The sequence below is a fragment of the Mustelus asterias genome, chromosome 1 (assembly GCF_964213995.1).
Source record: "Mustelus asterias chromosome 1, sMusAst1.hap1.1, whole genome shotgun sequence".
NCBI lineage: Eukaryota > Metazoa > Chordata > Chondrichthyes > Carcharhiniformes > Triakidae > Mustelus > Mustelus asterias.
In genome coordinates, this window is record NC_135801.1 from 197,589,005 (window position 1) to 197,616,361 (window position 27,357).

The following is a 27,357-nucleotide window of genomic DNA, read 5'->3' on the forward strand; positions in this document are numbered from 1 at the left end:
CATACTGTTTCAAGAAGCCCTCCTGGATGCTCCTTACAAACCCTGCCTCATCCACACCCCGAGTACTAAGTGAGTCCCAGTCAATATCGGGGAAGTTAAAATATCCCACCCCAACAACCCTGTTACTTTTACACTTTGCAAAATCTGCCTACATATCTGTTCCTCTATCTCCCGCTGGCAGTTGGGAGGCCCATTTTAAACCCCCAACATTGTGACTACACCCTTCCTGTTCCTGAGCTCTACCATATTGCCTCGCTGTATGAGCCCTCCGAGGTGTCCTCCTGCAGTACGGCTATGAGATTCTCCTTAACCAGTAGTGCGACTCCCCCACCCCTTTTACATCCCCCTCTATCCCGCCTGAAACATCTGTATCCTGGAATGTTAAGCTGCCAATCCTGTCCTTCCCTTAACCAAGTCTCTGTATTGGCAACAACATCATAGTTCCTAGTACTAATCCAAGCTCTAAGTTCATCTGCCTTACCTGTTACACTTCTTGCATTGAAACAAATGCACTTCAGTTCACCAGACCCTGTTTGATTAACAACCCCACTCTACTTGCTGTTTCTCTGAGTCTTACTGGCCCTTCTCTCTGGCTCCCCTTCAGTTAATTCACCTTTGCTTTTGTTCCCACCCCCCTGCCAAACTGGTTTAAATTCTCCCGTGTGACACTAGCAAACCTCCTGGCCAGAATATTTATGTCCTTCCAGTTTAGATGCAACCCGTCCTTCTTGTACAGGTCCCACCTGCCCTGGAAGAGACCCCAATGGTCCAGATATCTGAAACCCTCCCTCCTACACCAGCTGTTTAGCCACCTGTTGAGCTGCACTATCTTCCTATTCCTAGCCTCACTGGCACGTGGCATAGGGAATAATCCTGAGATTACAACCCTCGAGGTCCTGCTTTTTAACTTTCTACCTAACTCCCTAAACTGCTGCTGCAGGAACTCATCACTCTTCCTGCCTATGTCGTTAGTGCCAATATGTACCACGACCTCTGGCTGTTCACCCTCTCCCTTCAAAGTTCATTCTGCTGGTTCAGAGACATCCTGGAGGGGAACCGGTGGATGTGGTGTTTTTGGATTTCCAGAAGGCGTTCGATAAGGTGCCTCACAAAAGGTTGCTGCAGAAGATTAGGGTACACGGAGTTGGGGGTAAAGTGTTTGCGTGGATTGAGGATTGACTATCTAACAGGAAGCAGAGAGTTGGAATAAATGGGTGCTTTTCTGGTTTGCAGTTGGTGACCAGTGGCGTGCCGCAGGGATCGGTGCTGGGGCCTCAACTGTTTACCATATACATAGATGATCTGGAGGAGGGGATCGACTGTAGGGTAACAAAGTTTGCGGATGATACAAAGATGAGTGGGAAAGCGAATTGCGTGGAGGAAGCGGAAGGTCTGCAGAGAGATTTGGATAGGCTAAGTGAGTGGGCGAGGATCTGGCAGATGGAGTATAACATTGACAAGTGTGAGGTTATCCACTTTGGAAGGAATAATAGTAAAATGGACGATTATTTAAATGGTGAAAAATTACAACATGCTACTGTGCAGAGGGACCTGGGGGTCCTTGTGCATGAATCGCAAAAACTTAGTTTGCAGGTGCAGCAGGTGATCAAGAAGGCAAATGGAATGTTGGCCTTTATCGCAAAGGGGATGGAGTATAAAAGCAGGGAGGTCTTGCTGCAATTGTACAAGGTACTGGTGAGGCTGCAACTGGAGTACTATGTGCAATTTTGGTCCCCTTATTTGCGGAAGGATGTATTAGCCTTGGAGGGAGTACAGAGAAGATTCACCAGGTTGATACCGGAGATGAGGGGGTTAGCTTATGAGGAGAGATTGAGTAGATTGGACCTGTCCTCGTTGGAGTTTAGAAGGCTGAGGGGAGATCTTATAGAGACATATAAGATAATGAAGGGGCTAGACAGGGTAGAGGCAGAGAGATTCTTTCCACTTAGAAAGGAAACAAGAACTGGAGGACACAGCCTCAAAATAAGCGGGAGTCAGTTTAGAACAGAGTTGAGGAGGAACTTCTTCTTTCAGAGGGTAGTGAATCTCTGGAATTCTCTGCCCATTGAAGCAGTGGAGGCTTCCTCGTTGAATATGTTTAAGTCACAGGTAGATAGATTTCTGATCAATAAGGGAATTAAGGGTTATGGGGAGCAGGCGGGTAAGTGGAACTAAACCACTATCTGATCAGCTATGATCTTATTGAATGGCGGGGCAGGCTCGAGGGGCTAGATGGCCTACTCCTGCTCCTATTTCTTATGTTCTTATGTTCTTTTGGACCCTGGCACCAGGGAGGCAACATACAATCCTGGAGCCTCTTTCACATCCACAGAAGCGCCTATCTGCACCCCTATAACTATTGCTCTTGTGCTGTTTGTCCCTCCCTGCTTAACAACGGAACCAGCCACTGCTTTGGCTGCTGCTGCTATTGTTATCCCCTGATAGGCCATCGCCCCCAACAGTATCCAAAACGGTATACCTGTTAGAGAGGGGGACGACCACGGGGGATTCCTGCACTGACTGCCTGCCCCTTCTAGCGGTCACCCATCTATCTGCCTTCACCTTGGGTGTGGCCACGTCTCTAAAGCTTCTCTCTATGACACTTTCCGCCTCCTTCATGCTCCTCAGTGCATCCAGCTGCTGCTCCAACCTATCCATGCGCTCTATAAGGAGCTGCAGTTGGATGCACTTCCTGCAGACGTAGTCGTCTGAGACGCTGGAAGCATCACGAATCTCCCACATCTCACACATGCAGCACTTCACCCCACTGACCGACATTTCGAGCATCAATTAAATTATTTGAGAAAATTTATAAAACTCGTACCTTCACTTTTACCTTCTCACCATGACCTTTTTTTTGGTCAGAGGAGGAGGGAGGGAGGGAAACACTAATGTCGTGTTTCGGGCTTACTGCTCCTTGACACCTGATCTTCCACTTCCCACTTCTTGGTAGATGTTGCAGAATGCACCAGTGAAGTCCCTCAGCCGCCTCTTACCGGATCTCTGGTGCTCCGGGTGCTCCACTTTCCTCCCACAGTCCAAAGATGTGCGGTGTTAGGTTGATTGGCCATGCTAAATTGACCCTAGTGTCAGGGGGATTAGCAGGGTAAATATGTGGGGTTACAGGAATCGGGCCTATGTGGGGTTGTGGTCGGTGCCGACTCGATGGGCTGAATGACCTCCTTCGGCACTGTAGGGATTCTATGGTTCTAAGTGTGCTGCTTTGTCCTGGATGTTTACAAGCTTCTGGAGTGTTGTTGGAGCTACACCCATCCAGGAGAGTACTCCATGACACTCCTGACTTGTGCCTTGTAGCTGGAAGCTTTGACCTGCCCTTGTAGCTTTGGTATTTGTTTGGCCAGTCTAGTTCAGTTTCTGGTTTAATCATACAAACACCATGCTACAAGATCAGGCCAAAAGCTAGGGGTGCTGGGGGAGTAACTCACCTTTTGTCTCTGTAAAAACTGTCCACCATCCACAAGGTACTCATTACACACACAGCACACTGACCAATGTGTTCAGTAATTTCATTGTCCACGTGTGGCCAGAGAAGCACATTCTATTGGCTTTGAATGGAGCACACGATGATAAGATACTATCACAAACTCATGGACCATATGAACAGAATCCCTCAATAAATGTGCATGTTTTGTTTCTTTTCTTCAAATTCAGTAACTGATACAGGAATTGGAACAAAGTTTCAGCAAAGTACTGGAGAGATTCCAGGTAAGAAATTACCCAATAAACATCTCAAATTTAATCACCTTTACGTAAATTAGCTTTTATTAACAGGGGGTTGGAGTTTAAGAGCCGTGGGGTTATGCTGCAACTGTACAGGACCTTGGTGAGACCACATTTGGAATATTGTGTGCAGTTCTGGTCACCTCACTATAGGAAGGATGTGGAAGCGCTGGAAGGAGTGCAGAGGAGATTTACCAGGATGCTGCCTGGTTTGGAGGGTAGGTCTTATGAGGAAAGGTTGAGGGAGCGAGGGCTGTTCTCTCTGGAGCAGAGGGGGCTGAGGGGAGACTTAATAGAGGTTTATAAAATGATGAAGGGGATAGATAGAGTGAACGTTCAAAGACTATTTCCTCGGGTGGATGGAGCTATTACAAGGGGGCATAACTATAGGGTTCGTGATGGGAGATATAGGAAGGATATCAGAGGTAGGTTCTTTACGCAGAGAGTGGTTGGGGTGTGAAATGGACTGCCTGCAGTGATAGTGGAGTCAGACACTTTAGGAACATTTAAGCTGTTATTGGATAGGCACATGGAGCACACCAGGATGACAGGGAGTGGGATAGCTTGATCTTGGTTTCAGATAAAGCTCGGCACAACATCGTGGGCCGAAGGGCCTGTTCTGTGCTGTACTGTTCTATGTTCTATGTTCTAAATCAAGGCATTTTCAGCGCTGTACTTCAATGGTCTGTTTTGCCCTTTCCTTTTTATCAAACAGCCCAGGGTTGGGTGAGGGAGAACCAAACTAAACTGCAAAGGTTGCCAAAATAATAGATAATGATGAGGATAATTGTACGCTCTCGAATGACAGACAATGCTTCATGTATAAAGACGGCATTCTTCCTCGTTTATCAGAGTGAGAGGCAATATTGAACTGGGCTGAAATGACAGCCTCCAGTTCATGTTTCATGGCAGATTCACATGATTTTGATTTGATTTGATTTATTCTTGTCACATGTAGGCAGATTTTGGCAAGTTACAGAGTTGTTGTGGTGGGAGATTTTAACTTCCCCTATATTGACTGGGACTCACTTAGTGCAAGGGGCGTGGATGGGGCAGAATTTGTAAGGAGCATCCAGGAGGACTTCTTGAAACAATATGTAAATAGTCCAAGTAGGGAAGGGGCCGTACTGGACCTGGTATTGGGGAATGAGCCCGGCCAGGTGGTTGACATTTCAGCTGGGGAGCAGTTCAGGAACAGTGACCACAATTCAGTAAGCTTTAAGGTACTGATGGATAAAGATACGTGTAGTCCTCAAGTGAAGGTGCTAAGTTGGGGGCTAATTACCACAATATTAGGCAGGAACTGAAGAATGTAGATTTGGGGCAGAGGTTTGAGGGCAAATCAACATCTGGCATGTGGAAGGCTTTCCAGTGTAATTTGATAGGGATTCAGAACCGGCACATTCCTGTAAGGATGAAGGATAAGTATGGCAAGTTTTGAGAACCTTGGATAACGAGAGATTTTGTGAGCCCAGTCAAAGAGAAAAAGGAAGTATGTGTCGAGGCTAGGAGGCTGGGAGCACACGAAGCAAGTGTGGAATATAAGCAAAATAGAAAGAAATTTAAGCAAGGAGTAAAGAGGGCTATAAGGGGTCACAAAAAGTCATTGGTCAGCAGGATTAAGGTATTAAATGAGTACTTTGTGTCAGTATTCACGAAAGAGAAGGACTTGGTGGATGATGAGTCTAAGAAAGGATGTGTAGATAGTTTGGGTCATGTTGAGATCAAAAAGGAGGAGGTATTGGGGTTCTTAAGAAACATTAAGGTAGACAAGTCCCCAGGGCCTGATGGGATATACCCCAGAATACTGAGAGAGGCAAGGGAGGAAATTACTGGGGCCCTGAGACAAATCTTTGTATCCTCTCTGGCAACAGGTGAGGTCAGGTTTATTTGGTAGCAAATACCATAAGCTTTCGGAGCGCTGCTCCTTCGTCAGATGGAGTGGAAATGTGCTCTCAGGGCGCAGACACAGAAATCAAGTTACAGAATACTAATTAGAATGCGAATCCCTACAGCCAGCCAGGTCTTATAGGTACAGACAATGTGGGTGGAGGGAGCATTTTAAACACAGGTTAAAGAGATATGTATTGTCTCCAGACAGAACAGCTAGTGAGATTCTGCAAGTCAGTATTCACTTGCAGAATCTCACTAGCTGTTCTGTCTGGAGACAATACACATCTCTTTAACCTGTGTTTAAAACGCTCCCTCCACCCACATTGTCTGTACCTTTAAGACCTGGCTGGCTGTAGGGATTCGCATTCTAATCAGTATTCTGTAACTTGATTTCTGTGTCTGTGCATTGTTTGAGAGCACATTTCCACTCCATCTGACGAAGGAGCAGCGCTCTGAAAGCTTATGGTATTTGCTACCAAATAAACCTGTTGGACTTTAACCTGGTGTTGTGAGACTTCTTACTGTGTTCACCCCAGTCCAACGCCGGCATCTCCACAACAGGTGAGGTCCCAGAGGATTGGAGAATAGCCAATGTTGTTCCTTTGTTTAAGAAGGGTAGCAAGAATAATCCAGGTAATTACAGGCTGGTGAGCCTTACATCAGTGGTAGGGAAATTATTGGAGAGGATTCGTCATGACAGGATTTACTTCCACTTGGAAACAAGTGGACCTATTAGTGAGAGGCAACATGATTTTGATATTTATAACATATAGAAATGATTTGGAGGAAAATGGAACTGGTTTGATTGCTAAGTTTGTGGACGACACAAAGATTGGCAGATTTGCGGATAGCGATGAGGACCATCAAAGGATATAGCAGGATATCGATCGGTTGGAGGCTTGGGCAGAGAGATGGCAGATGGTGTTTAATCCGGACAAATGTGAGGTAATAGATTTTGTAAGGTCTAATACAGATAGGAAATATACAGTAAATGGCAGAACCCTCATGAGTATTGATAGGCAAAGGGATCTGGGTGTACAGGTACACAGGTTACTGAAAGTGGCAACGCAGGTGGAGAAGGTAGTCAAGAAGGCATATGGCATACTTGTCTTCACCAGTTGGGGCATTGAGTTTAAAAATTGGCAAGTCATGTTGCAGCTTTATAGAACCTTAGTTATGCTGCACTTGGAATATAGTGTTCAATTCTGGTCGCCACACTACCAGAAGGATGTGGAGGCTTTGGAGAGTGTACAGAAAAGATTTATCAGGATGTTGCCTGGTATGGAGGGCATTAGCTATGAGGAGAGGTTGGAGAAACTTGGTTTGTTCTCAATGGAACGACAGAGGTTGAGGGGCGACCTGATAGAAGTCTATAAGATTATGAGAGGCATGGACAGAGTGGATAGTCAGAAGCTTTTTCCCAGGGTGGAAGAGTCAATTACTAGGGGGCATGGGTTTAAGGTGGGAGGGGCAAGATTTAAAGGAGATGTACGAGGCAAGTTTTTTACACAGAGGGGTTGGGTGCCTGGAACCCGCTGCTGGGGGAGGTCGTGGAAGCAGATACGATAGTGACTTTTAAGGGGCATCTTGACAAATACATGAATAGGATGGGAATGGAGGGATATGGTCCCCGAAGAGTCGGGGGTTTTAGTTCAGCCAGCAGCGTGGTCAGTGCAGGCTTGGAGGGCCGAAGGGCCTGTTCCTGTGCTGTAATTTTCTTTGTTCTTTGTATTAGTTTACAGTGAAAAGTATTGTTTCTTGCGTGCTATACAGACAAAGCATACCGTACATCGAGAAGGAAAGGAGAGGGTGCAAGAATGTAGTGTTCCAGTCATAGCTAGGGTGTGGAAGAAGATCAACTTAATGTGACGTAGGTCCATTTGAAAGTCAGATGGCAGCAGGGAAGAAGCTGTTTTTGACAAGCTGGGTCCTAAGTACACTTAGTAAGATTGCATTTTAAAACCCAAACTCCCCACTTTTCACATCAACCTAAAGATAGAAACATCCCCCTCTACCAAGCGAACACAAACACATTTGTATGCCCTATTCAGCCTGAGTTACCAAATTCACCCACTCTATACCCACTGTTTTCATGCATTAACAACTGTTTGTTCTCCGAGTCAGCACTTGTGCCTTGCGTTCATTCGGCAGTAAGGATACTTCAGTTGCAAGCAATAAAAGGACTAACTTCACAAATTAAATGAAAGAAAAGGGTTTAATGAAGAAACTGTGTTAAATCACCACTTGGGCCACACCCTGGGCCTCAAATGCTCCCCACAATTCCCATCTGCTTTCCATTTATACCTGGTCAGCTGGTCAGCTGACACCACATCATCTTGCCATTGGTTACGTTGTCTACCACATTACAACACCTTGTAGATGGTGGACAGGCTTTGGGGAGTCAGGGACGTGAGTCATTCGTTGCAGGATTCCTTGCGTTTGACCTGCTCTTGTAGCCACTGTATTTATTTGGCTAATCCAGTTCAGTCTAATCATACAAATACCATGCTACAAGATCAGGCCAAAAGCTAGGAGTGCTGCGGGGAGTAACTCACCTTCTGACTCCCTAGAAACTTCACTACACACAAGGTACTCATTATACACACAGCACATTGGACAATGTGTTTTTTAATTTCATTGCCCACATTATTGGCTTTGGGTGGAGCATACAATGATGATGAAATACTATCGCAACCTCAAACTCTGAACTATGAACAGAATCCCTCAATAAATGTGCATGTTTTGTTTCTTTTCTTCAGATTCACTAACCACTACAGGAATTGGAACAAAGTTTCAGCAAAGTACTGGAGAGATTCCAGGTAAGAAATTACCCAATAAACATCTCAAATTTAATCACCTTTACGTAAATCAAGGAGTGTAGAGTCGGGTGGGGGAAAAGCATTTCCAGATAATACAAAACTTGGCAATGTAACAGATAATGATGAGGATATTTATATGCTTCAGGATGACTGTCAGTGATTCATGTATAAGAACATATGAACTAGGACCAGGAGTAGGCCATCTGGCCCCTCGAGCCTGCTCCGCCATTCAATAAGATCATGGCTGATCTTTTCGTGGACTCAGCTCCACTTACCCGCCCGCTCACCATAACCCTTAATTCCTTTACTGTTCAAAAATTTATCTATCCTTGCCTTAAAAACATTCAATGAGGTAGCCTCAGCTGCTTCAGTGGTCAGGGAATTCCACAGATTCACAACCCTTTGTGTGAAGTAGTTCCTCTTCAACTCAGTCCTAAATCTGCTTCCCCTTATTTTGAGGCTATGCCCCCTAGTTCTAGTTTCACTCACCAGTGGAAACAGCTTCCCTGCTTCTATCTTATCTATTCCCCTCATAATCTTACATGTTTCTATAAGATCTCCCCTCATTGTTCTGAATTCCAATGGGTATAGCTCTAGTCTACTCAGTCTCTCCTCATAAGCCAACCCTCTCAACTCTGGGATCAACCCAGTGAATCTTCTCTGCACCCCCTCCAGTGCCAGTATATTCTTTCTCAAGTAAGGAGACCAAAACTGTACACAGTACTCCAGGTGTGGCCTCACCAGCACCTTATACAGCTGCAACATAATCTCGCTGCTTTTAAACTCCATCCCTCTAGCAATGAAGGACAAAATTCCATTTGCCTTCTTAATTACCTGCTGCACCTGCAAACCAACTCCTTGTGATTCTTGCACAAGGACACCCAGGTCATTCAAAGACAGCGTTCTTCCTCAGTGTCTTGTCTCAGTGATAGACATGATTAAAACTGGGCTGAAATGGCAGCCTCTCGTGCTTGTGTGATTTGTATGCATGATCCTGTGGGACTGTAACTTACCCAGTTTACCAACTGTATACTGTGGGTTTTTTGCTATTGAAAGAGTTATAATTCAGGTCAGAAATGCCAAAGTGTGTTATGAAGTCTGCCTGATTCATAAGTTTTGCACTGTGAATTTGGCTGGGGTGAGCATGAGATGTTTCACTTCAGGTATGATTTAACTGACCCACTAGGGAGCTTTTATCAAACAAAGTTTATTTAAGAATACAGTTAATGTATACAGAAAATTAGCAATAATGTTTACCAATTACAAAAAAAATCATGATATTATATAACCCTTAACAAGTATACAAAGTGTTCCAACCAAACAAACTTCCCCATACAAAACCCTTGCCACAGATTTAGCACAGAAAATATATAATGCTGGAACTTAGTCCTTGGGTGGTGAATTGAAACTTTGACTTCCCAGCCTTGTAGCTTCCAGCGCCCCTCTTGGTATACACTCAGCTCAGCTTGAAGTCGGAACAGCTTCCTAAAACACCAGGGAGAGAGAGACTCTAGACAAGCTCACCACCAACATCAGATTTTTTTCCACTCCAGGAAGGCAAAAAGCCTTGCTTCGAGCTAGCCAGCAGAATTTCCAATACCAGAGAGAGAGAAACACCGCTTTTCAGTCTGATGTCCACCCCCTTCTCAACTAAAACTGAAAATGAATCCTTAGATTTTTCTGGGGAGGAACCACCTCACTTGTCAATCAATCTTCCCTCTCACAATGCAGGGTCATAAAAGATCCCAGAAAGTACCTGAGGCCCAGAGTAAAAATAAGCAAAACCCCATTTAAGCCATTGAAGCAGTAATAAAAGGACTTTTAACTCGACAGCTCGGCAACAATAAAAAAACAAAGTTGGTGAACTGCAGAGAACATGAATTAAACAAAGTACATTTCCTAAAGGTACACTAGTGTCAGAAAAGAGTAGTTTGTGCGTGGCATGACTTCAGTCTCTAGCCAGGGCTACTTTCTATGCCTTCAGTCAGAGTGTTGTTTCACTCAAGTATTGCTTTGCATGCCTCTGCTCTGTGCTAGATTGCTCTATCTCATGATGGGTCCTTTGGCGATTTTCGGTGCTGCCTTAGCCTTTCCGTTTGATTAAGGATAATGAAAAGGTGATGTGTAGTCAGGAATTTCTCAATCATTTATGAATCAGCTGAATTCTTCACTTGTGAATTAAGGGCCATAGTCACTCATCACTCTGCTATTTGTGATATATATAAATGATTTGGAAGAAGGTGTAACTGGTGTAATCAGCAAGTTTGCGGATGACACGAAGATGGCTGGACTTGTGGATAACGAAGAGCATTGTCGGGCAATACAGCAGGATATAGATAGGCTGGAAAATTGGGCGGAGAGGTGGCAGATGGAGTTTAATCCGGATAAATGCGAAGTGATGCATTTTGGAAGAAATAATGTAGGGAGGAGTTATACAATAAATGGCAGAGTCATCAGGAGTGTAGAAACACAGAGGGACCTAGGTGTGCAAGTCCACAAATCCTTGAAGGTGGCAACACAGGTGGAGAAGGTGGTGAAGAAGGCATATGGTATGCTTGCCTTTATAGGACGGGGTATAGAGTATAAAAGCTGGAGTCTGATGATGCAGCTGTATAGAACGCTGGTTAGGCCACATTTGGAATACTGCGTCCAGTTCTGGTCGCCGCACTACCAGAAGGACGTGGAGGCGTTAGAGAGAGTGCAGAGAAGGTTTACCAGGATGTTGCCTGGTATGGAGGGTCTTAGCTATGAGGAGAGATTGGGTAAACTGGGGTTGTTCTCCCTGGAAAGACGGAGAATGAGGGGAGATCTAATAGAGGTGTACAAGATTATGAAGGGTATAGATAGGGTGAACGGTGGGAAGCTTTTTCCCAGATCAGAAGTGACGTTCACGAGGGGTCACGGGCTCAAGGTGAGAGGGGCGAAGTATAACTCAGATATTAGAGGGATGTTTTTTACACAGAGGGTGGTGGTGGCCTGGAATGCGCTGCCAAGTAGGGTGGTGGAGGCAGGCACGCTGACATCGTTTAAGACTTACCTGGATAGTCACATGAGCAGCCTGGGAATGGAGGGATACAAACGATTGGTCTAGTTGGACCAATGAGCAGCACAGGCTTGGAGGGCCGAAGGGCCTGTTTCCTGTGCTGTACTGTTCTTTGTTCTTTGTTCTTTATCACATTGTCTGGAATGCTATACTGGTTGAAGTGGACTTTCAGGCATTCTACTATTTCTCTCATTGTTGTTGAAGTCAGCTGGCCTAATTCCTAGTAGTCAGAATAGCTGTCTCCGGTCACAAGATATTCAGTTCCAGCCAAAATGAAAAGGTCTACTTCCAACTTCATCATTGGTCTGTCTGGGATGTCAGATGTCATCAACGGTCTCTAGATTGTTTAGCTTGGTTTTTCTTCCTTTTTAATTCATTCCTGGGGCATGGGTGTCAATGTCTAGGCCAGCCTTATCACCCATTACTAATTGGCAAACTCAAACTCTGAGTGCACCATATGAACAGAATCCTTCAATAAATGTGCATGTTTTGTTTCTTGGTTTCAGATTCAGTAACTGATACAGAAATCAGAACAACGTTTCAGCAAAGTACTGGAGAGACTCCAGGTAAGAAATTACCCGATTAATATCTCAAATTTAATCACCTTTACATAAATCAAGGAATTTTCAATGCTGTACGTCAGTGGTCTGTTTTGCCCTTTTTCTTTTTATTAAACTACCCAGAGTTGGGGGAAGCACTATAAACTTTGCAGATGCTACAAAACTTGCCAAAGTAATAGGTAATGCTGAGGATAGTTATATGCTTTAGTCCTGTCAGGCAGAATGTGGAAAAAGTCATAGCATGACAGATGGAATCCAATGCAGGGAAGTGTGAAATGATTCATTTAGAAACATAGAAACTAGGAGCAGGCCGTTCAGCCCTGCTTTGCTGTTCACTGCGATCATAGCTGACCCTCAATTTCGATGCCTTATTCCCGCATTCTCCCCATACCCCTTAACACTATAAAAATCTAGAAGAAATTTATCTCTTTCTTGGGAGGCTAATGTATTGTCAATGGAATGATTTTGAAAGTACACAAATCTTTAATGGTGAGAAGGCAAATTGGTGAGATTGTTTGGCCCACATGACTGCAATAAATTGAGAGATGGAATATAAAAATAAATAGATGACGTTAGAGCTTTATGAATCTCTGAGTATTGGCCTCAGCTTAATATTATGGATAATACCAGGTGCCGCATTCACAAAGGGCGTAAAGACCTGACAGTGGTGTTTACATGGTTGTTTAAGGAAGGATGTAAATGTATTAGAAGCAGTTCAGAGAATGTTTATTCAGAGAATGTTTACTTGACTCATATCAGAAATGGGTGTGTTGTCTTAATAAGGAAAGGTTGGACAGGTTGCACTTGAATCTACTGGAGTTGGGAGATTTCAAGGTGACTTGATTGAAATCTTTAACATCCTGAGGGGTCTGTTTCCACTTGTGGAAAAATCTAGTACTTGGGGTAACTGTTTAAAAATAAGGGGTCACCCATTTAAGACAGAGATGAGGAAAAAACCTTTCCTGTCAGAGGGTCATGAGTCTCTGACAGGAATTTTACCCTCCCGCCCGCCATGGGAATCGGAGCGGGTGAGGGGCCGACCATGGAAAGGTCCATCGACCTCAGGTGGACTGTCATGGTTTTTGGACGAGCGCGGTTGTAAAATACCGCCCTTTATCTCTCTTCCTCAAAGGACGATAGAAGCAAAATATTTGAATACATTGAAGGCAGAGTTGATAAGTTTATTTATTAGTCACAAGTAGGCTTACGTTAATGCAGGAATGAAGTTACTGTGAAAATCTCATGGTCGCCACACTCCAGTGCCTGTTTGGGTTCACTAAGGGAGAATTTAGCATAGCCACTGCACCTAACCAGCACGTCTTTTGGACTGTGGGAGGAAACCAGAGCACCCGGAGGAAACCCACGCAGAAACAGGGAGAATGTGCAGACTCCGCACAGACAGTGACCCAACTTGGGAATCGATCCCAGGTCCCTGGCGCTGTGAGGCAGCAGTGCTAATCACTGTGCCACCGTGCTGCCCTGAGCTGGGTAGATTCTTGATGAACAAGGTTACCGAGGATCTATGGGATGATTCAGTCAGATCAGCTATGGTCTTACTGAATGGAAGAGGAGGTTCAAGGACCCAAGTGGTCACTCCTGCTCTGAATTGGTAAGTTCAACAATCTTGAGTTATGATCAGGCATTTGAAATTGCAGGACTATTCAACATGGAAGAAAAAGATTAAGATATGACCGAATAGAGGTTGGAAACCCAAACAGACATGGAGAGAATGTGCAAATTCCACAAAGATGGTCAACCTAGGCCAGAATTGAACCCGGGTCCCTGACGCTGTGAGGCAAAGATGGCAGAGATGATCATAGAAAAATCATAGAATAAAATCCGAACAGCACAGAAGGAGGCCATTCGGCCCATCGAGTCTGCACCGCCAGCAATCTCACCCTGGCCCTATCCCCTTAACCCCACATATTTACCCTACTAATCCTCCTGACACTAAGGAACAATTTAGCATGGCCAATCAACCTAACCCATACATTTTTGGAGTGGGAGGAAACTGGAGCACCCGGAGGAAACCCATGCAGACACGGGGAGAACGTGCAAACTGCACACTGACAGTGACCCAAGCCGGGAATTGAACCCGGGTTCCTGGTACTGTGAGGCAGCACTGCTAACCACTGTGCTACCGTGCTGCCCAAATGATGAGGAGAAATACTTTCACTCAAAGTTGTCGGCACGGTAGCACAGTGGTTAGCACTGTTGCTTCACAGCTCCAGGGACCCGGGTTCGATTCCCGGCTCGGGTCACTGTCTGTGTGGAGTTTGCACATTCTCCTCGTGTCTGCGTGGGTTTCCTCCGGGTGCTCCGGTTTCCTCCCACAGTCCAAAGATGTGCGGGTTAGGTTGATTGGCCAAGCTAAAATTGCCCCTTAGTGTCTTGAGATGCGTAGTTAGAGGGATTAGCGGGTAAATATGTAGGGATATGGGGGTAGGGCCTGGGTGGGATCATGGTCGGTGTAGACTCGATGGGCCGAATGGCCTCTTTCTACACTGTAGGGTTTCTATGATGATTTCTATGATGATCACGGATACACCTCTTAAAAATTGATGGTAACCTAATTTTAAATTTAAAAGTTTATCGAACAGTTACTTGAGAATAAGGAACCGTATTGACAAAGTGCTGGGCTATGGGACTAAGCTGAACGCACATTGCCGAGGTTCACTTGACCGAATACCCTCCTTCTGTGGAGCATGCTCCCGGACAGAATTCCTGAATGATCCCTCATCCCACCTAACCTTTTCCAGTTATCCCTGAAGATCTTAGAAACATAGAAACATAGAAAAACTACAGCACAAACAGGCCCTTCGGCCCACAAGTTGTGCCGAACACATCCCTACCTTCTCGACCTACCTATAACCCTCCATCCTATTAAGCTCCATGTACTCATCCAGGAGTCTCTTAAAAGACCCTATTGAGTTCGCCTCCACCACCACTGACGGCAGCCGATTCCACTCGCCCACCACCCTCTGTGTGAAAAACTTACCCCTAATATCTCCCCTGTACCTACCCCCCAGCACCTTAAACCTGTGTCCTCTCGTAGCAGACATTTCCACCCTGGGAAAAAGCCTCTGAGAGTCCACCTGATCTATGCCTCTCAACATCTTATACACCTCTATTAGGTCTTCTCTCATCCTTCGTCTCTCCAAGGAGAAAAGACCGAGCTCCCTCAGCCTATCCTCATAAGGCATGCCACTCAATCCAGGCAACATCCTTGTAAATCTCCTCTGCACCTTTTCAATCTTTTCCACATCCTTCCTATAGTGAGCCGACCAGAACTGAGCACAGTACTCCAAGTGGGGTCTGACGAGGGTCTTATATTGCTGCATCATTATCCCCGGACTCCTAAACTCAATCCCTCGATTGATAAAGGCCAGCACACCATACGCCTTCTTAACCACCTCCTCCACCTGCGGGGCCGATTTTAGAGTCCTATGGACCCGGACCCCAAGGTCCTTCTGTTCCTCGACAGTACTAAGAATCTTTCCCTTTATATTGTACTCCTTCATCCCATTTGACCTACCAAAATGGACCACGACGCATTTATCTGGGTATTATATGTTTCTATAAGATCTCCCCTCATTCTTCTGAATTCCAATGAGTTTAGCCCCAGTCTGCTCAGTCTCTCCTCATAATCCAACACTCTCAACTCCAGAATCAACCTAGTGAATCTCCTCTGCACCCCCTCCAGTGCCAGTATATCCTTTCTCAAGTAAGGAGACCAAAACTGTACACAGTACTCCAGGTGTGGCCTCACCAGCATCTTATACAGCTGCAACATAACCTCGCTGTTTTTAAACTCCATCATTCTAGCAATGAAGGACAAAATTCCATTTGCCTTCTTAATTCAATCATGCCGAGCTCAAGAGCGTACTGCCAAGTTACCACCAACATGTCTCCTACTCCACCAGAGGCCCAAACATCCTAGGCCACTGCTACACAAATATCAAACATGCCTACCGCTCTATCGCCCGCCCACACTTTGGCAAATCAGACCACAAGGCTGTGCTCCTGCTCCTGGCTTACAAGCAAAAACTGAAGCGGAAGAATCCATCAGAGTCGTGCAATGTTGGTCTGAGCAATCGGATGACCGCCTAGGGGCTGCTTGGAGTCAGTGGACTGGTCAGTATTTAAAAACACTGCGACCAGCCTGAACGAGTACGCCACTACAGTAACTGACTTCATTAGTAAGTGTGTAGAAGACTGTGTGCCAAAGAAGCAAATCCGTGTGTTCCCCAATTGGAAACCATGGATGAACAGGGATATCCAATGCCTGCTGAAGTCCGGGTCTGAGGCATTCAGGTCAGGTGACAATGACCTATACAAGAAATGATGTGGAGATGCCGGCGTTGGACTGGGGTAAACACAGTAAGAAGTTTAACAACACCAGGTTAAAGTCCAACAGGTTTATTTGGTAGCAAAAGCCACACAAGCTTTCGGAGCTCTTAGCCCCTTCTTCAGGTGAGTGGGAATTCTGTTCACAAACAGAGCTTATAAAGACACAGACTCAATTTACATGAATAATGGTTGGAATGCAAATACTTACAACTAATCAAGTCTTTAAGAGACGAAACAATGTGAGTGGAGAGAGCATCAAGACAGGCTAAAAAGATGTGTATTGTCTCCAGACAAGACAGCCAGTGAAACTCTGCAGGTCCACGCAACTGTGGGAGTTACAAATAGTGTGACATGAACCCAATATCCCGGTTGAGGCCGTCCTCGTGTGTGCGGAACTTGGCTATCAGTTTCTGCTCAGCGACTCTGCGCCGTCGTGTGTCGCGAAGGCCGCCTTGGAGAACACTTACCCGAATATCAGAGGCCGAATGCCCGTGACCGCTGAAGTGCTCCCCAACAGGAAGAGAACAGTCTTGCCTGGTGATTGTCGAGCGGTGTTCATTCATCCGTTGTCGCAGCGTCTGCATAGTTTCCCCAATGTACCATGCCTCGGGACATCCTTTCTTGCAGCGTATCAGGTAGACAACGTTGGCCGAATTGCAAGAGTATGTACCGTGTACCTGGTGGATGGTGTTCTCACGTGAGATGATGGCATCTGTGTCGATGATCCGGCACGTCTTGCAGAGGTTGCTGTGGCAGGGTTGTGTGGTGTCATGGTCACTGTTCTCCTGAAGGCTGGGTAGTTTGCTGCGGACAATGGTCTGTTTGAGGTTGTGCGGTTGTTTGAAGGCAAGAAGTGGGGGTGTGGGGATGGCCTTGGCGAGATGTTCGTCTTCATCAATGACATGTTGAAGGCTCCGGAGGAGATGCCGTAGCTTCTCCGCTCCGGGGAAGTACTGGACGACGAAGGGTACTCTGTCCACTGTGTCCCATGTTTGTCTTCTGAGGAGATCGGTGCGGTTTTTCGCTGTGGCACGTTGGAACTGTTGATCAATGAGTCTAGCGCCATATCCTGTTCTTATGAGGGCATCTTTCAGCGTCTGGAGGTGTCTGTTGCGATCCTCCTCATCTGAGCAGATCCTGTGCATACAGAGTGCTTGTCTGTAGGGGATGGCTTCTTTAACGTGTTTAGGGTGGAAGCTGGAGAAGTGGAGCATCGTGAGGTTATCCGTGGGCTTGCGGTACAGTGAGGTGCTGAGGTGACCGTCCTTAATGGAGTACCTGTCTTGATGCTCTCTCCACTCACATTGTTTCGTCTCTTAAAGACTTGATTAGTTGTAAGTATTTGCATTCCAACCATTATTCATGTAAATTGAGTCTGTGTCTTTATAAGCTCTGTTTGTGAACAGAATTCCCACTCACCTGAAGAAGGGGCTAAGAGCTCCGAAAGCTTGTGTGGCTTTTGCTACCAAATAAACCTGTTGGACTTTAACCTGGTGTTGTTAAACTTCTTACTGTCTATACAAGAAAGCCAGATACAATCTTGGGAGATCCATCAAAGATGCCAGAAGACAATACAGAACCAAGCTAGAGTCCCAGACTAGCCACACCGACCCCCGCTGACTATGGCAAGGTCTGCAAGACGTAGCAGGCTACAAGATGAAGGCATATAAAATCGCCGGCTCCAACGCGCCCCTCCCTGATGAGCTCAATGCATTCCATGCCTGCTTTGAGCAAGAAGTCAGCGAGAGCATGCCCTCCACTCTGGTGGGGTGTGGTGGGGGGGGAGGGGGTGTGGCGGAGGGGTGGGTGGGGGGGAGGGGGTGTGGCGGAGGGGTGGGTGGGGGGGAGGGGGTGTGGTGGGAGGGATGGGTGGGGGGAGGGGGTGTGGTGGGGGGGAGGGGGTGTAGTGTGGGGGGTGGGTGGGGGAGAGGGGGTGTGGCGGGGGGGGTGGGTGGGCGGGAGGGGGTGTGGCGGGGGGGTGGGTGGGGGGGAGGGGGTGTGGTGGGGGGGTGGGTGGGGGGGAGGGGGTGTGGCGGGGGGTGGGTAGGGGGAGGGGGTGTGGGGGGTGGGTGGGGGGAGGGGGTGTGGTGGGGGGGAGGGGGTGTGGTGTGGGGGGTGGGTGGGGGAGAGGGGGTGTGGTGGGGGGGGTGGGTGGGCGGGAGGGGGTGTGGCGGGGGGGTGGGTGGGGGGGAGGGGGTGTGGTGGGGGGGTGGGTGGGGGGGAGGGGGTGTGGCGGGGGGTGGGTAGGGGGAGGGGGTGTGGGGGGTGGGTGGGGGGGAGGGGGTGTGGTGGGGGGTGGGTGGGGGGGGAGGGGGTGTGGTGGGGGGTGGGTGGGGGGGGAGGGGGTGTGGTGGGGGGTGGGTGGGGGGGGAGGGGGTGTGGTGGGGGTGGGTGGGGGGGAGGGGGTGTGGTGGGGGGTGGGTGGGGGGGAGGGGGTGTGGTGGGGGGTGGGTGGGGAGTGGATGGGGGGGAGGGGGTGTGGTGGGGGGTGGGTGGGGAGTGGATGGGGGGGAGGGGGTGTGGTGGGGGAGTGGGGGGAGGTGGTGGGTTGGGGGGAGGCGTTGGGTGGGGGGGAGGGGGTGTGGTGTGGGGGGTGGGTGGGGGAGAGGGGGTGTGACGGGGGGGTGGGTGGGAGGGAGGGGGTGTGGTGGGGGTGGGTGGGGGGGAGGGGGTGTGGTGGGGAGTGGATGGGGGGGAGGGGGTGTAGTGGGGAGTGGATGGGGGGGAGGGGGTGTGGTGGGGAGTGGGTGGGGGGAGGGGGTGTGGCGGGGGGTGGGTGGGGGGAGGGGGTGTGGAGGGTGGGTGGGGGGGAGCGGGTGGAAAGAAGGAGGGCCTCTCAGCCTTCTGTATCCTCATTTACATTCCCTTTGTCCAATTCCACACCCGCTCCCGCCTCCCCCACCCCCAATAGTATAAATCTCCGCTGATTCTCTTTGCTCTTAGCTCTGATGAAGGGTCACCTCGACTCGAAACATTGGCTCTATTCTCTCCCCATAGATGCTGTCAGATTTGCTGAGATTTTCCAGCATTTTCTGGTCTTGTTCTAGATTCTGCAGTATTTTGCTTTTATCTCCTTTAACTCAACTGACTTCCTCCAAATGAAAGATGTGAATACTCTCCGAGATCCTGAATAAGCCTGTTTTGATTTTCATAAGTCGATAAGAATTAGGAACAGGAGTAGGCCAATCGGCCCCTCAAATCTGCTCCACTATTCAGTAAGATCATGGCTGATCTGATGACATTGTTCCACCATTATTTTCTTATTGGTATATGTTATACCTCAGTCAGTAAAACCCAAGATTCTGTGTGACTTTATTAAATGCTTTCTCAAGATCATAAGATATAGAACATAGAACATAGAAAGCCACAGCACAAACAGGCCCTTCGGCCCACAGGTTGCGCCGATCACATCCCCACCTCTAGGCCTATCTATAGCCCTCAATCCCATTAAATCCCATGTACTCATCCAGAAGTCTCTTAAAAGACCCCAACGAGTTTGCCTCCACCACCACCGACGTCAGCCGATTCCACTCACCCACCACCCTCTGAGTGAAAAACCTACCCCTGACATCTCCTCTGTACCTACCCCCCAGCACCTTAAACCTGTGTCCTCTCGTAGCAACCATTTCAGCCCTTGGAAATAGCCTCTGAGAGTCTACCCTATCCAGACCTCTCAACATCTTGTAAACCTCTATCAGGTCACCTCTCATCCTTCGTCTCTCCAGGGAGAAGAGACCAAGCTCCCTCAACCTATCCTCATAAGGCATGCCCCCCAATCCAGGCAACATCCTTGTAAATCTCCTCTGCACCCTTTCAATGGCTTCAACATCTTTCCTGTAATGAGGTGACCAGAACTGCGCGCAGTACTCCAAGTGGGGTCTAACCAGGGTCCTATAAAGCTGCAGCATTATCTCCCGACTCCTAAACTCAATCCCTCGATTAATGAAGGCCAGTACGCCGTACGCCTTCTTGACCGCATCCTCCACCTGCGAGGCCGATTTAAGAGTCCTATGGACCCGGACCCCAAGGTCCTTCTGATCCTCTACACTGCTAAGAATGGTACCCTTCATATTATACTGCTGCTTCATCCCATTGGATCTGCCAAAATGGATCACCACACACTTATCCGGGTTGAAGTCCATCTGCCACTTCTCCGCCCAGTCTTGCATTCTATCTATGTCTCGCTGCAACTTCTGACATCCCTCCAAACTATCCACAACACCACCTACCTTGGTGTCGTCAGCAAACTTACCAACCCATCCCTCCACTTCCTCATCCAGGTCATTTATGAAAATGACAAACAGCAAGGGTCCCAGAACAGATCCCTGGGGCACTCCACTGGTCACTGACCGCCATGCAGAGAAAGACCCCTCCACAGCCACTCTCTGCCTTCTGCAGGCAAGCCAGTTCTGGATCCACAAGGCAACAGCCTCTTGGATCCCATGCCCTCTCACTTTCTCAAGAAGTCTTGCATGGGGGACCTTATCGAACGCCTTGCTGAAGTCCATATAGACCACATCCACCGCTCTTCCTTCGTCAATGTGTTTGGTCACATTTTCAAAGAACTCAACCAGGCTCGTAAGGCACGACCTGCCCTTGACAAAGCCGTGCTGACTACTTTTGATCATACTAAACTTCTCTAGATGATCATAAATCCTGTCTCTCAGGATCCTCTCCATCAACTTACCAACCACTGAGGTTAGACTCACCGGTCGGTAATTTCCCGGGCTGTCCCTGTTCCCTTTCTTGAATATAGGGACCACATCTGCAATCCTCCAATCCTCCGGAACCTCTCCCGTCTCCATCGACGATGCAAAGATCATCGCCAAAGGCTCCGCAATCTCCTCCCTCGCCTCCCACAGTAACCTGGGGTACATCCCATCCGGTCCCGGCGACTTACCAACCTTGATGCCATTCAATAGTTCCAACACATCCTCTTTCTTTATGTCCACATGCTCGATCCTTTCTGTCCACCGCAAACCAGCAGTACAACCACCCAGATCCCTTTCCACCGTGAATACCGAGGTAAAGTATTCATTAAGCAGCTCCGCCATTTCTAACGGTTCCGCACAAACTTTTCCCCCTTCACCTTTTAAGGGTCCTATGCCTTCACATCTCATCCTTTTACTCTTGACATATTTGTAGAAAGCCTTGGGGTTCTCCTTAATCTTACCCGCCAAGGCCTTCTCATGACCCCTTCTCGCTCTCCTAATTTCCTTCTTAAGCTCCTTCCTACATCCCGTATACTCCTCTAAATCCTTAACACCTCCTAGCTCTCTGAACCTTCTGTACGCCTCTCTTTTCTTATTCACCAGGTTCATCACAACCTTCGTGCACCACGGTTCCCGTACCCTACCAACACCCCCCTGTCTCATCGGAACGTTGTCATGCAGAGCTCCAGACAAACATTCCTTGAAAATCCTCCACTTTCCTTCGGTACTTTTCCCCAAGAATGCCTCCTTCCAATTTACCCGTCTAATTTCCTCCCTGATGACACTGTATTTCCCTTTACTCCAGAGAAACACTTTCCTAGCCTGCCTGATCCTATCTCTTTCCAATGCTATCGTGAAGGAGATAGAATTATGATATAGGACCAGAATTAGACCATTCGGCCCGCCACGTCCGCTCCGCCATTCGATCATGGCTAATATGCTCCTCATCCTCATTTTCCTGCCTTCTCCCCATAACCCTTCAACCCATTACCAATTAAAAACCTGTCTCACTCTTTCTTAAATTTACTCATTTTCCCAGCATCCACCGCACTTTGAGAGAACCCTTTGGGAGAAGTAGTTTCTCCTCAACTCTGTTTTAAATTACTTTCCCTTCTCCTGAGTCTTTGACCTCTCGTCCTAGAATGCCCCACAAGAGGAAGCATCCACTCCACGTCCACTTTATCCATACCTTTAATCACCTGGGATACCTCAATTTGATCTTGCCTCATTCTTCTAAATTCCAGAGAGTATTGGCCTAAACTGTTTAATCTCTCTTCATAAGTCAGTGGATGAGAGGCTGGTTTGCGTGATGGATTGGGTTATATTCATGACCTTTTGTAGTCCCTTGCAGTCTTGGGCAGAGCAGGAACCATACCACGCTGTAATACAAGCAGAAAGGATGCTTTCTATGGTGCATCTGTAAAAGTTGGTGAGGGTTGTAGCTGACATGCCAAATTTCCTTAGTCTTCTGAGAAATTAATGGCGTTGGTGGGCTTTCTTAACTATAGTGTCGGCGTGGGGGGACCAGGACAGGTTGTTGGTGATCTGGGCACCTAAAAACTTGAAGCTCTCGACCTTTTCTACTTTGTCCCCATTGATGTAGACAAGGGCATGTTCTCCTTTACGCTTCCTGAAGTCGATGACAATCTCCTTCATTTTGTTGACATTGAGGGAGAGATTATTGTTGCCGCACCAGTTCACCAGATTCTCTATCTCATTCCTGTACTCTGTCTCGTCATTGTTTGAGATCCGACCCACTACGGTGGTGTCGTCAGCAAACTCGAATGCTGTTCCTACATGCTAGTTTTCTGTGACTCAAAAACGAGGATACCCAGATCCCTCTGCATCGGAGCACCCCAAAGTCTCTCCTCATTTAGATAATAAGTCCTGGCCTGTGTGATCTGGGTGCATGTACCCCTCGGTCTTCCTGCTTTAGAAAATTGCCTCTCATTATAGATGACCTTGTTCCTCTGACTGAGCTGAATCACTCTATACTTTTCGGCATGACATTACATGTGTCACACGCCTGTCCATTTCATAAATCTGTCTATATCCTATTGATATTTAATGATTATCTGATCAAGAAAATTCCCCAGAATACATATCAGAAACCCTTCTGCCTCTCTTTATGCTCTTACTATCCCAGTTTAGTGTCAGAGTGAGATGGAAGGCATTGATCACACCCACTGTATTCAATCCAGTACTCAAAGAACAATACAGCACAGGAACAGGCCCTTCGGCCCTCCAAGCCCGTGCCGTTCCCTGGTCCAAACTAGACCATTCGTTTGTATCCCTCCATTCCCACTCGGTTCATGTGGCTATCTAGATAAGTCTTAAACGTTCCCAGTGTGTCCGCCTCCACCACCTTGCCCGGCAGCGCATTCCAGGCCCCCACCACCCTCTGTGTAAAAAACGTCCTTCTGATATCCGTGTTAAACCTCACCCCCCTCACCTTGAACCTATGACCCCTCGTGGACGTCACCACCGACCTGGGAAAAAGCTTCCCACCGTTCACCCTATCTATGCCTTTCATAATTTTATACACCTCTATTAGGTCACCCCTCATCCTCTGTCTTTCCAGTGAGAACAACCCCAGTTTACCCAATCTCTCCTAATAATTAAGCCCTTCCATACCAGGCAACATCCTGGTAAACTGCACTCTCTCTAAAGCCTCCATATCCTTCTGGTAGTATGGCGACCAGAACTGGGCGCAGTATTCCAAATGCGGCCGAACCAACGTTCTATACAACTGCAACATCAGACCCCAACTTTTATACTCTATGCCCCGTCCTATAAAGGCAAGCATGCCATATGCCTTCTTCACTACCTTCTCCACCTGTGACGTCACCTTCAAGGATCTGTGGACTTGCAAACCCAGGTCCCTCTGCGTATCTACACCCTGTATGGTGTAGCTATACGATAAATGGTTCTGCCATTTATCGTATAGCTCCCCCTACGTTAGTTCTACCAAAATGCATGATGAATATTCCACACTGAGCTGGGAGCACATTTGGGAGAACTGTAAACTAACCTATTTTTCCTCCCTTCCCTCAGGTGTAACAGACGACTTTACTTATGGCGGTAAAGTCGTGGTGCCAATTTTGGCCATGTCATTTATGACTTTCTTCGTCACAAAGATACTAATGAAGACGGGAATCATCTGCAGGAAATCTCCTGCTAATCAGTTGACATGTCGTATAAGGTAAGGCGAGGCCTGTAATATAATCCCAGGAAGTGACCTCTTTTCTGTTTCTAAACTCCGCCCATATGGCCTCGTTTGAAGACCCTTCTAAGACATTCTCCCTCATTACTGCAGTGATGGTCTCTTTAATCAATAATGCAATGCCTCCTTCCTCTCTTACATCCCCCTTTTAGCCTGAAACTTCTATACCCTGGAATGTCGAGCTGCCAGTCCTGCCCTTCTTTCAATCATGTCTCAGTGATTGCCACAATATCATATATCCATGTGCTGATCAATGCTGTAAGTTCACCTGCCTTACCAGACAGGCTCCTTGCAATAAAATAGATGGAATTGAACGTCCCAATCCTCCCATGTGCCTTCCCATGCCCTTCTCTGCCTGCTGGATGAACCCAGTTTCCCCTCTGAACCTCGCTCCCAACTGTATATCTATTCTGTGTCCCATCCCCTTGCCAAATTAATTTAAACCCTTCCCAACAGCATGACCAAACCTCCCAGCAAGAATATTGGACCTGTTCTGGTTCAGGTGCAACCTGTCCACCTTGTACAGGTCCTACCTTCCCCAGAAACTGTCCCAATGATCCAAAAATCTAAAGCCCTCCCTCCTACACGATCCTTTTAGCCACGCATTTATCTGACCTATTTTCCCTATTCCTATACATGGTAGCGCATGGCACCGGAAGTAATCCGGAGATTACAACCTTAAATCCTGCTCTTTAACCTACTACCTAACTCCCTAAATTCCTGGTGCAGAACTTCATCCCTTTTTCTACCCATGTTGTTGGTAACAACATGTACCACGACCACCGGCTGTTCACCCTCCCCTTTCAGAATGCCCTGCAGTCACTCTGAGAGAGGCCTGACCCTGGCATCGGGGAGGCAACATACCATTAGAGAGTGTTGTTCACAGCTGCAGAAATGGTTCTCAGCTCCTCTTACAATCAAGTTCCCTGGTGCTAAAAGTTTCCCAGTCTTTTGCATCCACAGCTGAGCCAACCATGGTGACACAAACTTGGTTGTTGTTGCTTTCCCCTGAGAGGGCATCCCCCCCCAAACAATATCCAACACAGTACATCTGTTTGAGAGGGGGATGACCACAAGGGACTGCTAATTACCTGCCTACACCTACTACTCTTCCTGGTGGTTGCCTAATGCTTTTCTGCCTGTGCAGCCATTGCTTGCAGTGTGACCAGATTGCTAAATGTTCTATCCACGGTATCCTCAGCATCACGGATGCTCCATAGTGAGTCCATCCGTAGCTCCAGTCGCGCATTGCAGTCATTGAGGAGCTGAAGCTGGACACACATCCTGCATACATGGTCACCCTCATCCCTTACTTCCCACATTGCAGGAGGAGCAGTCCACAGGGCAGAGTTATTCTGCCATACCCTTGAACTGAGCTCTTAGTTTCTCCCTTTACTTTAGAGTACTTGTTGACAAGGGACCTTCCTCTATTTTAAACACTAGCTACTCCAAACTAACATCCCTGAAAGAGTTAAAGAAGGGAAGAGATATCCACCTGATTGATTTTGATTTGATTTATTATTGTCACATGTATTAGTGTACAGTGGAAAGCAATGCAGACAAAGAAAACCGTTCATCGAGAAGGAAAGGAGAGAGTGCAGAAAATAGCGTTACAGTCATAGATTATAGAATCCTTCAATACAGAAGGAGGCCATTAGACCCATCGAGTCTGCACCGACCACAATCCCACTCGGGCTTTATCCCCGTAAACCCATGCATTTACCCCACCTGGTCCCCCTGACACTAAGGGGCAATTTAGCACGGCCAATCCACTTAGCCTGCACATCTTTGGAGTGTGGGAGGAAACCGGAGCAGCTGGATGAAACCCACGCAGACAAGGGGAGGATGTGCAAACTCCACACAGACAGAGACCCAAGCCGGGAATCGAACCCGGGTCCCTGGCGCTGTGAGGCAACAGTGTTAACCACTGTGCTACCGTGTCGCCCCTAGGGTGCAGCTAGGATGTAGGGTGTAGCTAGGATGTAGGGTGTATAGGTAGGGTGTAGAGAAAGAGCAACTTAATGCAATGTAGGCCCATTCAAAAGTCTGATGGCAGTAGGGAAGAAGCTGTTCTTGAGTTGATTGGTATGTGTTCTCAGATTTTTGTATCTTTTTCCCGACGGAAGAAGGTGGAAAAGAGAATGTTCGGGGTGCGTGGGGTCCTTGATTATACTGGCTGCTTTTCCGAGGCGGCAGTAAGTATAGACAGAGTCAATGGGTGGGAGGCTGGTTTGCGTGATGGACTGGGCTACATTCATGACCTTTTGTCGTTCCTTGCGGTCTTGGGCAGAGCAGGAGCCAAACCAAGCTGCGATACAACCAGAAAGAATGCTTTCTATGGTGCATCTGTAAAAATTGTTACTCTCCAATCAGCTGCATGTCGCTCTCTGAATAATGATGTCAGCCCAAGCTCTGCCGCCAGCTCACCTCTTTGTTCTGAAATCTTCTGCTCTGTCCCCTGTCTCCTCATAGGTCAGCGCCCAATGGTGATCTTATCAACGAGAAACAATAATCAAGACCGATTACTCAACCTTACCCACTACTCGCCAAATCAACTCCCTCTCACTCTCTCTCGGTGTCTGTGGTACTCTGTAGCCCTCTGCTCCTGTCGGGCTGAGACTGAACTCTGCACTCAGTCTCTCAGCTTTACCTTCTCCCTGTTTAACCCAACACCAAAGCACTCTCCTTTAGACAAACAGCACTCACAGTGCAGGACTGAGGATTCACTCCCTCATATAGGCCCCAATGACAGTGCTTTTGAAACTGGATTCAACCCGTTCTTCAGTTAACCAGCCTCTCACAGGGTAATTAAGGATGGACAATAAATGCTGACCTAGCCAGGGATTCCCACATCCTGTGAATGGAAAAATAGATGTTGAAGATGGGATTCAGGACTGTCACTGGGAAATGGAATCAGGAGAGAGAGACTGGGAAATGAGATCAGGAGAGAGAGAGACTGGGGAACGGGATCAGGAGAGAGAGACTGGGGAATGAGATCAGGAGAGGTGGGTAAAGC

The 27,357-nt window shown here is 47.5% G+C and overlaps 1 protein-coding gene across 1 annotated transcript in view; it reads left to right on the forward strand.

The window, feature by feature from the left end:
* LOC144480555 (disintegrin and metalloproteinase domain-containing protein 12-like) overlaps positions 1 to 26,853 on the forward strand; it is a 156,494-nt gene extending 129,641 nt beyond the window's left edge. The window contains exons 24-28 of the mRNA XM_078200180.1: positions 3,673 to 3,726; positions 8,394 to 8,453; positions 12,003 to 12,062; positions 24,173 to 24,320; positions 26,814 to 26,853. Coding sequence (XP_078056306.1) covers positions 3,673 to 3,726; positions 8,394 to 8,453; positions 12,003 to 12,062; positions 24,173 to 24,320; positions 26,814 to 26,853 — 362 coding nt within the window. The remainder of the gene's footprint in view (positions 1 to 3,672; positions 3,727 to 8,393; positions 8,454 to 12,002; positions 12,063 to 24,172; positions 24,321 to 26,813) is intronic.
* The last annotated feature ends 504 nt before the right edge of the window (positions 26,854 to 27,357 follow it).